At 37.7% G+C, this 12,290-nt stretch overlaps 1 protein-coding gene across 1 annotated transcript in view; it reads right to left on the reverse strand.

The window, feature by feature from the left end:
- Positions 1-6,076, reverse strand: part of mRpL19 (mitochondrial ribosomal protein L19) — a 52,838-nt gene extending 46,762 nt beyond the window's left edge. The window contains exon 1 of the mRNA XM_090409051.1: positions 6,019-6,076. Coding sequence (XP_090265177.1) covers positions 6,019-6,073 — 55 coding nt within the window. The 5' untranslated portion in view covers positions 6,074-6,076. The remainder of the gene's footprint in view (positions 1-6,018) is intronic.
- Between the last annotated feature and the right edge of the window lie 6,214 nt (positions 6,077-12,290).

Genomic DNA, 12,290 nt, shown 5'->3' on the forward strand with positions numbered 1-12,290 from the left:
TACGTAAAAGAATAAATGAAGGTGAGAAATTTGATCATGAATTGTGTCATTTTTAAAATGCAATAAAAAAAAGTTTCACACTGCCTAATATTTCAGTCTTATCTTTTAACGGATTACTTACAAATCATATTTGACATTAGCAAATATAATTAACAGGAAAATAGTAGGACAATTTTGGGATTAAAACATTGCAAGCTGTGTAACATATTGATGGGAGTGTACTCCAAAAGATTAATGAGGCTAGGGACTTCAGATGTTGGCAGATAAAGAGTTGAAGTTCAGACGGCATGTTGCTAAGGTGTCCAAGACAGCGCATAGGATTACTTGGCTATTGAGGAACACACTAACAAGCAGAGATAAAGAAGTCATTATTTCTCTTTATAAGGCATCGATACATCCACATCTGGATTACTGTGTTCAGGTTTGGTCATCCGGATTCTTTGGAGATGAGGAAGTGGTAGAAAAGATTTAGATGCAAGTAACCAAGTTGGTGATGCTCTACATTGATAGACTGAAAGTTTCTGGGTTGCAGAAGTTGGTTGAGAGGTGAAGAAGAGGGGATATGATTGAAACATTTAAGTTACTAAAAGGCTTTTATAAGACTGATGCAGGGTAAATATTTCAGCAGTGGAAAATAGTAGTGGAAGGAAAAGAGTTCATCCCTGTAAATTAAGAGTGTGATTAACAAGCAAGAGCATGAGAACTAGATTTTTAACTTGGAGAGTGGTGAATAAATGGAATGCATTGCCTGACTCAGTTGTGTGTTACATCTGCCAGTGAGATCAAGAAGATGTATGATATTGAACATAATTTCTTGGCATCTTTAATTTACAAGGGTGGTCTGAAAAGTTCTCAGCCTCGACCATAGATGGCAACAATATCGGCAAGATTTATTTTTCTAAGTTGGTACATCTGTCATATTGCAAGTCATTCTATCAAGTAGTTTGTTTCATACAGTTGTCTGAAGCGAAAGTGTTGTCTGTATCCCTTGAAATGGATAAAATTGAGTATTGTGTGGTTATAAAATTCTTTGTAAAAGAAGGTTTAATGCCAAAAGAAATTCATTCGAAGTTCATAAAAGTTTGTGGGTACTCTTGCTGAGTTTAAACATGGCCATACCAGCCTTGAAGATGAAGGATGTCCAAAAAGTGTAACAACACCAGAACTCATTGATCAAGTGCACGATATGGTATTGAATGACTGGCAAGTCAAAGTGCATGAAATTGCCGAGACTACAGGCATTTCAAAAGAATGTGTAGGATATATTTTGCGCTTTGACACATGTGAGCATGGCACACACAAGATGTGTGCCATGCTCACAGAAGAAATCAAATACAAAAATCAGAAATCAAAAACACACTCGCATGAAAATCTCTGAACAGTGCTTAGAGCATTTTAACAAGAATAAAACTGATTTTGTACATGGATTTATTACTATGGATGAGACTTGGATTCATCATTACACACCAGAATCCAAACAGCAGTCAAAACAGTGGACAGAAGCCGGTTCTTCAGCACCAAAGAAGACAAAGTCTGTTCCATCAGCAGGAAAGGTCATGGCATATCTTGAAAAGTGTAAAACAATAACCGGGAATATTATTCCGATTTTTCAGCAAGAATAGACAAAAAAATTTGTGAGAAAAGACCAAATTTGCAAAAGAAAACAATCATCTTTCATCAGGACAATGCACCTGCCCACAAAAGTATTTTGACAATGGGAAAATTAAGGGATCTGCACCATGAATTGTTGGAACATCCACCCTATTCACCAGATTTGGCTCCCTCTGAATTCTATCTCTTCCCAAAACTCTAAAACTCTTCCTCGCTGGTCAGTGTTTTTCTTCGAATCAAGAGGTGATTGCAGCTGTACAGGAGTACTTTGCAGATCTTACTGAGAACCACTACAGGGATGGGATAATGGTGCTGGAGCATCGCTGGAATAAATGTATTAGTCTCAAGGGAGATTCATCATCATCTCATAATTCCTGACATGTACCCCTTGAGAGTACACATCAGGAATTATGTACCCTCAAGGGGTGTACAGGATATGATAGTGCTACATGAAAAATTTACATCATTACTAACTTCCTATCTACAATTTTCCTCCAAATCAGTCTATTACTTGTCAAGATTCCAATATTATCATTATCAGATCTTATATTTCTATCGTCTAAGGCACATTGTACTGTATCAATAACCCTATATCTTGGTCTTCCTCTTGGTCGTTTTTCCTGCCAACCTGGCAGAGAACACTTGTTTAGCTAATCTTTCCTCGCCCATTCTGTTTAAGTAACCATACCACGAGATTAGCTCTGCTAATTGTTTGGCAAATCTTGCCAGAATGCAAGCCCATTGCATATTTTTCTTATCTCATAGGCTTAAATTTTGGGTTTAAATTTAGACCTCCTTTGAAAGTGCCGTTGTTTTGGTATTGTCGGTTACGAGAGATTTTATTCTCCTGAGATGATCATAATTTCCAGCTTCCTAGTTCAGCATGTAACCTGTCCTAATTGGAAAATCAATATAATTAAATACTTACCAAGAAAGCACAGCATGATCACTGTCATCTGTCATGATCGCTGGTGGTAAAATAGTCATTCTTAACAGAGATACTATAAACAAATTGAAAACTCTTTGACCTCGATTTCGTTCTTTTACATGATGCTTGAGAAAGTTGTCTCACAACAATTCAATAAATTCCTCTTCATTCTTATCATGAGATTTCTGATCTACCCAATCAATGTTTGGGTAATTAAAGTCACCCATAATAATCACTCATTTAGTACTCATAAGGCTAAATTGGCTATGCATTTCTTTGTCATGGCCTATAGCAACACTCCATCATATTTCATTCTGTTAGCCTCCACTTCTCACCAGGTAGCCTCAAACTCACTACTGCATAGGACATTATTGCCATTCTTTTCTTGCATTCCTACCATAACTGGACTTCTGAAAGTCATCTGATATCATTAGTAGTAGTCCCCCTCCACTCCTATCTCTTCTGTCATTCCTAAAAATAGTATATCCCAGTTATTATATTTGATTCTGATAGCCAGGTTTCACTAATGCCAACAATCTTAGCCTACATCATATTTAATAAAACAATGAATTCAATCCCTTTGTTTCTGATGCTTCTGGCATTTGAATATAAACATAAATTAAAACCTAGCATATTCTTATTAGTGGTTATTGCATATTAGATATGTAATCTATTTGGCCTTGTAGAACTTTTCCCTACCCAGACATACTCAAAAGGTCCAAACCCAAAGTGTATATTTCCACCCCTTTGCCAGATGCATAACCACGTTTGAAACCATTCATATCATTATCCCATCTGAATACCATAGCTGGACTTTCCCATACATTTTTTCCATTTCTCCCTTGATGATCTAGTTTCCCTGACTCTCTGCCTGATGATTAGGTCTCATCCCAATAAGTAATTTTTCCAGGCTCCTGATGTCAAATGAATTCAAGCATAGTATAATGCATAGTGGATCAGTGATTAACAATGTCAGGAGTTGCCTATGAATAATGTCTTAGGCAGAAAAGCACCTAATTTTTTGGATATGGAATATCAAGAGGATATGGACGTGATTTTTTACTTCATATATATATATATATATATATACACACACACACACACACACACACACACACACACACACACACACACACACACACAGAACAGAATAGAAACAGAATATATGTATACACACACACATGGACAGAATAAATAGAATAGAATAGAAATAGTATTATTATTATATCCTCCATGGAGTTGGCAGACTCATCATGGGAGGGTCATTCAACTGAAAATATATTTATCATACCGAATCTTGAAATCCTTAACACTCCTTGCATTAACAGCACATTCTGGAAATGCATTCCATTCACTGACAATTCTCCATGTAAAAAACCTATTCCTCCCCCTCCCTCACCACACTTACATAACCTCCTGGGATAAATCTGGTTTTTCCCCTCTCGCCTTCAACTCTTTTTACAATCTCATCTGGATTAATCCAATAAAATCCTCTTAACTTAAATATCTCTATCATATCACCTCGCATCCTCCTATGAACCAAACTCTGCAATCCATATTTTTTCAACCTCTCTCCATAGCTAGCAGTTCAAAGTCCCAACACCGTCCCAGTTACCTGCCTCCGGACCCTCTCCAACGTCTTCTCCACATCACGCTGAAAACCAGGCAACCAGACCTGAGCACAACTGTCCAAGTGTAGTCCGACCAGCATCCCACAGAGCATTACAACACCTCCTTATCCCCACACATTAGAACACCTCCTATCACAGCAGCACCACAATATGCAGTCTTTGCAACACCAGCAATATGTCCTCCAAACTTCAGTCCCAAATCCCATCCACTTTCTGCAGCATGGCACCGTCAACACAGTACACAGCCCACCTCTGCACTCCAAAATGCAACACTTTGCACCTATCTACATTAAAATTACAATCCTACTCCTTTGTCCAAGTCAAAAGTCTATTCAAATCTTCCTTAAGGAATTAACATCAGCAGTGCTACTAATAATTCTTCCCAATTTTGCATCATCAGCAAACAACTGAAGATCCCTAATCAGCCCACAATATATCATTTACGAACAAGTTAAACAGCAAGGGCCCTAGAACAGAACCCTGGAGCACCCCACTGGTTACCCACCTTTTTTAAGACACTGCACCATCATACACAACTTGTAGGTATCATTCAGGGAGCCAATCTTCGATCCATCTAATCAATATACTATCTATTCCCATCCTCTGCAGCTTGCACCAACTTAACATGTGGTAATCTATCAAATACTTTTGCAAAGTCCAAGAATATCACTCTATATGATTCTCCCTTATCTAACACACCCATTACCCTATCATAAAATGCAAGTAAATTGCTGAAAAAGGCCCTACCCTTTACAAATCCATGCTGGCATCATAAAGAATGGTACGTCCGTCAACCCAATCCCATATTCTATTCCTAACCAATCTCTCCAACACCTTCACCACATCCGCAATTATACAGACTGGTCTATAATTCGAAACTTCTGTCCTCTAAAAATGCTTGTGGAGTGTTACTATCTCCCTTCTTTCCACTCCTTAGGAACCCTACCAACTGCAAGACTTTCATTAAATAACCAGGTCAATTGCACAGCAAACTGTGGTGCACATTCCTTTAGAATACGTGGTGATATGTCATCCATTCCCACAGCCTTATTAACATCTAACCCAACCAACACTTCTGATTCTTTCACTTCCAATTCTCCTAATATTTGCCTCCCTTCTATATATTGCATTGCATCATTTACACCCGTACGATATATGCTGATAAAGTGCTCATTCAATAATTCCACTATATCCTTTGCAACGGTCACTCTACTGCCATGACTATCCACCAGCATCAACCTGTCATAATTATTCTCTCTTGCTTGCCATATAGTGGAAAAATTCCTTTGTGTTAACTTTGGCCTTACCAGCCGATCTCCTCTCATACTGCTTCTTTTCTCTCTTTACCATGCTCATCACCTTTCCAGTCTGCACTTGATACACTTTATGGATCCAATCACCACCAACTGTCTTGTATCCCCTCCATAACATTTCCAGCACAGCTTGCTTGCTTTCACTCCAAGGAAGAGTGCGGTAAATATTTATTCACTCACTTCTACATACATATATAGAATAAAATAGAAATCGAATATATGTAGAAAGAGAATATAAGGTCTCGGCGAAACCTTGGATTTTTTTTGGCAGTAAAGGTTGGTCGATTGATAGAGCCTCTGCTACTAATGGTCCAACCAAAAAGTTAAGCAAGTTTGAGCGCGGTTAGTAGTTGGAAGGGATAAATGGTTCGCACAAACTCCCTCGATGAGTCTCTGGAGGTGTCACATAATAATAATAATGTGTGTGTGAATACACATTTTGAAACAAATGTACAAATTAACATTTTAATTCTCAGTTAAAATTTTAAAAAATAAGTTTGAATTTTAAAAGCTGTCTACTTAACAATTACCTCACCTTCGCTCCGTCGCCAAAATATTTTGCCAAATGCACGCGTTATAGCAACCGCCATGATGCTTACCAAACGCCATCTACAATGTATGTCATACAGGTTGGAATAACACCATAAAAATAAAGTATTATTTTTATTGCATTATTTTAGTAATCTATATCAGTTTTATCTAGTAGGCGAAACATTAAACTGTATTTCGGTCTAAGGGTTGATGAAGCACAAAACATTGTCCTTCTGATTCATCAACTGTTAAACTGTAACCATTGTTTCAAAAATGGCTATGACCACCAAGCATTGGCAGTATAAACACAAATTTGACTTAATCATTTAATTTTAAATGACTATACCACAACTGGAGTAACGGACCTTCCTTAACGATAAACCGCCACTTTGTATCTCTGTCTGCTTTAGCTACATGAACCAATGTATGCTGATATATACACAGGATACCTAATGTCAGCAGTAGCCAATTAAGAGAAGAAATAATTACAAGTGCCTAAAATCTACTGCTTTTAAGCATTGGCAAACTGTAAAGGAAGCATGTGGAGATAGTAGAGTTCTCATCCCTCCCCTTCTGGAAACTCGATTTTTCATCAGCAAAAATAACAACAACAACAACAATAATAATAATAATAATAATAATAATAATAATAATAATCTACAAAATGATTTTTTGATTTCACAAAATTCGCTAATTAGGCCTCAGGATTTAGGTGCAAAGATCTGGTCATTGCTGGCATGGCTGGCCGAGTGGTTAGCGTATCCGCTCTCCAATCAAAAGGTTGCGGGATCGAATCCCGCTGTGGGCATGGATGTTTGTGATTGTCTGTGAAAATACTGGTGGTGGTCGGCAACAGATGACGTTGGTGTGGAGGCGGTTCATTAGATGGAGTTGGTAATGGAGACAGATTGCTCTACAGCTCTACAGTGCCCTCCCTCGATGAGTCCATGGAAATCCTGGAGGTATCATGTAATAATAATAATCTGATTATACTGGTAATACGAAAACATTAGAGAAGAGTGCTGAGGCTTTTAAATGACTGTCTCAGGACTAAAATGATGAGCATGAGGACAGATTGAGGAAGTGTGGTCTTCAGAGTTGAGCAGATAGGAGGTGGGGGGAATTGATATGATTAAGAAGTATAAGTTGGTCATAGGAGCCTATCAAATAGATACAGGTGAAATAATCCATAGGATACTGGGTGGTACAAAAAAGAGGTCATCCCAGGAAACTATACAAAGGTCATGTGAATGGAAAATATTTTTGCTTGGCAGGTGGTGAACGAGTGGAATGCATTCCCATAGTGGGTAATGAATATGCCAACCACGAAGGTGTTCAAGACAAGTATGAAGTATGAGAGTTATTGGGATCTGTGAATCTTCGAACTCCATGTAGACTTGGAAATAATACAAATACTAAAAAAGGTATACCGCCCGAAGAATACGCGCAATGTATAGATATAATACACAAATCGCATAGCCGTAGATACAGCTACAGTAATTCTGCACAGTCACAATTTAACTCGTGCAACATATGACGAATGGTTCAGGAGACTTAAACTCAAGAGAGCTAGAAGACAAATTGTTGTCCCATTACAGAAATTAGGACTGTTCCTGAAAGAATAACAAATAAACAAAAACAAACTTATCCACAGACCTAATAAACTTTTCCTTGGGGATCTGGACATCGATGGTACTGTACCCAGAAGTTTTCGTTAATGTCTCTAGTCAAGAATTTCAGATATATGCAACTCCGAATCTTGCTACTGAAATTTGCTGCAGGAATTGAATGAAAATGATGACGTTCAGAAGAGATGCATTAGGAAGCAAACTATCTGCAAGGTTACTTAAGATAAATAGAAAAACGTTACTTAATAGAAAGACTAGCGGTGCTCAGCTGGTTTATAACTGTATTAATGAGAGATCCTAACTGCTAAATTTAAGACTGGTAGTAACGTTCTAAAATGTGTTTAGCTGCTGTGAACCTATGTAATACTTAGAAAATAGTTCTTGGCAATGGCCAACTCGACTTGGTTAGAAATTAAAGGAATTGCTGAGGCCTGATCAGCAGAAAATATTATAGCTACGGGGATAAAATGTAAAGTACCAGTATATTGTATTTGGGGGATAGAGGAAATAAGGGAAAATGTGGGATATTGCTAATGACAGATGAAGAACTTCAATTAGAAAAGCTATTTAAGATCTGGCAAATGCAATTTATTTTAGACTATCTGGTGCCTCATAAAGGACAATAGAACCAAGTAAGTTTTTGTATACTGCTATAGACCAGAAGAAGGTTCAAATGAAGATGCAGATACCATCATCGGCAGATTCGTACAATGATTGTAGGCCGAACAATTATTATGAAGATTTTAACAATGGAAATATACATTGGAAGGAGAAAAGGATGCATTGCAATATGGAAGTTGAATTTTTACAAATGGTAAGGGATAGTTACTTGAAACAGCATATAATTGAGATGATAAGTGGTTTGAGAGTGCTGGGTACGATAATATCCAGCAGATGCATCCAAAATCAAGGTAGACACTGTACCTCCAACCGGGGAGAGTGACCATCAGTCTTGTTCCGTGAGGTTGCTAAACGTGTAAAATTCTCTGTCAAGAAAGGGGTTATGTTGAAGTATAAAGCTTAATTGTCACAGACTTAGTAAGGAGCTGGAAAGTGATCAGGAACTGTGTGAAAGAAGCAATATCAGCAGGACCACAGGAGGTATATAAAGCATGAGAAGCAAAATAAATAAATAATAATTATAAAAAGAAAAACGTGATCAGCATACTCATGAATGGTAATAAGCGTATGCAAGAAATGTGAGTACTATGGTAAGAAGTCCAAATCAGATTACGAGATAAAATTATCTAAGAAGGCCAAAGCAAACTCAAACACGTTTTTCGCTACGTAGCAAGTAAGACGAAGGATTATGGAAGTGAAAATTAGTTTTGTTGGTGAGTGATCGCTCTGCAAGACTGAATAACCCAGGTGAGATATATTGCAGATCATGCAGGAACTGAGAGAGAACAGGTGGTGCTCAACATATTGAGAAATACCAATGTGAAAATAACAGTGAGACTGAAGAGCATGGAGTCCGTGTGCTATGTGAACATGCAAGAGAATTGGCTGTTCTTGTAACGAAATTGTTTAACATAAGTCACAGCTCTTCAAAAGTTCCAAGTGAGTGGATAGAGGGTAAGAAAATTTTGTAATACAAACTTGGCTCTAGAACTGAAAAAGCAAACTACAGGCCAACTAATTTAACACTTATCACACTCTGTTCTGGTGTTAAAGTATTGAAAAACGTTAATTAGAAGCAAAATTCAACAATGCGTGGATCAGGATAGGATGCTATATACAGTGTACATCACGTCTTTGTAAAAGGTCCTGTTTTCCTCAGATTTTATAATAACGTGATTGCGGAATTGGATAAAGGAAATAATTAAACCATGATACTAATGCAATTTGCAAAAGGAGTTGACAGAATACCACATGGAAAGCGATCATAAAATTTGGAAAACGTGAGAATCAATATGAAGCTATTCACATGAATGGAGGGGATAGAAGACAGGCACCAGACCGTAGTATATGGTGGAGTGGAATCTCGGAGAATGAATTTCACTGGTAGCGTGCTTCAAGAGTCTGTAGTAGGGACACTAGTCTAATTCGTATATTAGTGATATGGAGAAAGAGTTAAGGGGGATATGCATACTGCAGATGACAATAGTTAATAAAGGTGATGTAGATATCTTTGAGGGTAATTTAAATAAATTTTCATTATTGTGCAATGGATAACAGTTGCATGTAGAAAATTTAATGCAATTTTCAATTTAATGTAGAAAAATATAAGGTTACGCACTTCGGGTTGTAATAGTGACATATGGTGTATCATATCGATGATAATTGATTGCACTAAGTACCATCAATGTGATATTGATGAGGCTAGGGACTTGGGTATAATATCGGACAGAGAGAGTTAAAGTTTAGAGAGCATATTGAAAAAGTTGATAAAATAGTGCAAAGGATTACCTGAACTTGAAAACACACGCTAACAAGTAAAGATAACGAAGTTATTATACCTCTTTATGAGGCTATGATACGGCCTCATCTTAACTACTGTGCACAGATTTGGTCAACTAGGTTTTTGGATATCTGAAGAAGGTAGAGAAGATTCAGAGACGAGTGACCAAGCTAGAGACAGGTCTGTGGAATACTCCCTATGATGATAGGATGAAGGTATGTGGTTGCAAAGTTTATTTCATAGAAGAAAATAGGAGACATAATGGACATAGTAAAGGGATTTTATAAAATTGGTGCAAAAAAAAATTTTCAATATATGACAAATTGTTGGAGAACTAGGGAGAATATGTGGAAGTTGAGCAAAAAGTGTGGTCAGTAAGGATGTGCAGACTACATTTTTTTAATGACAATGAGGACTGAGGATAACGGATTGAAAAAATTAGTTATGAGTGCCCTAACACTGAATGAGTTTAAGGAGAGGTACGATAGTCTGTGTGTATAAAGTTAGGATCGGTCTCCTGTTATGAGTCCTCCTACTCCATGGAGATAACTATATAATTTAATAATAATTTCGATTCTACTTGCTGACTAGAGGAACTTTTTCTAAGCCTTTCTTTGACGGTTTCCGGAGCTGGTCAAACTCTGTCACGGACAAGCAGGTTTTTTTCTCCACGACAGTTGATAATTAATTCGAAATCATTACTTTGATATGTAGAACCACAGAAAACACAATGACCAACATAGTCACTGTTAATACCAAATTATTTCCAGAGTTTACAATGCTGAGATGCTCAACATTATAAGAGAGCACACAAGATACTAAGAATGAATGGGTCATCGTTTCAGTTAAAAAAAAATCAGCTAAAGCCTGATTATTCCCGTATAGAGAGTAGGCGATGCCGTTTAGCCCTATCTAACTTTTAGAGATTGAGTCAGCAGTTCAATCTCCACTGGCAGCCAATCAGAGATAGCTGACCCAAGGCTATCACTAATTAAGCGACACGCTGTGAAGAGAGACGGCTCAACAATTGCCGCCAGGTTCTACGGTCGATTTTCTTGAGTTTACGGGGCGAAAAATCGGAGTTTCCGGGAGAAAAACCCGTTTTCCCGTGCCAGAGATCGACTAACTCGGGAACCGATCGAAAAAAGGCTTAGAAAAATTTCCTGCAGTCGACGACTAGATTCAAAACAAAGTCTTCCTTCGTGCAGTCAAGCACACCACATCCACTGGCTACACAGGCTCTTCATAGTTTCAATAAGGCAGTAATAAAATTAATCTGTTTAGAAGTTCACTCCCTTCTCTCACTCATTCCTTTCTCTCACTCCCTGCTCTGTGAGAGAAAAAACGTATCTCTTACCTCTCACTTGACTGTGAACAAACTTAACTTCCATCGATGCCCCAATGTTCTCTCCCCACCTTCCATATAGCGAAAGATTTCGTCAGATGATATCCTGTAACCAATTTCAGAAGTTTATAGACCTTTATCGTATCATCCCTCTTTCTCCTGTTAACTAGAGTCTGTGATCCACACACAATCTGACCTCATAATCTAAATTGCATAATCCGGATATAATTTTTCTAACTCTTCTTGGCACCCTTTCCACAACTTGTTTATCCCCTTGGAACCCGGAAGACCAAATCTGCACATAATAATCCAAGAGGGGTCTTATCAAAGCCTTATAAAGAGGTAAAATGACTTCCTTTTCCTTACATTACTTGTAAAAGTTCACTTCGACATCACAATTATTCTCTGGGTTGCATTTTCAACTTTTGCTATATCACCTTAGAACTTCAAATTCTATCTAATATTCTACCAAGATCCTTAGTCTAATCGGTCTCTTGTATCATGACCCCGCTAATATAGTATGCACTGGAAATCTCATCACTCCAAAGGGCATAACTTTACACTTACTAACATTAAACTGTCAGCCATTTCCGTTTCCCCAAATTTTCCAGCCTGTTCAAACCATTTTGTAAGTGAATATCAGTAGCATCCCTAATTGCCCCCTATCTACGCATCATCGGCAAACAATTGCACATCTTCTGTTAGACCCGTCCTGATGTTATTAATGAATAGATCGAACAATAATGGCCTAAGAACTGAATACTGAGATACACCACTGGTCACCTTAAATCCGACTGATTAACATCCACTGTATACCACTTTTTGATATCAGTCTATCTGTCAACCATCCCAGATACAAATCAAGAGCATATATTCCAATCCCATATTCTCCTGTTTATTCA

This window comes from Typopeltis vanoorti, chromosome 19, assembly GCF_054136105.1.
Source record: "Typopeltis vanoorti isolate ZY-2024b chromosome 19, IOZ_Tvanoo_1.0, whole genome shotgun sequence".
Taxonomy (NCBI): domain Eukaryota; kingdom Metazoa; phylum Arthropoda; class Arachnida; order Uropygi; family Thelyphonidae; genus Typopeltis; species Typopeltis vanoorti.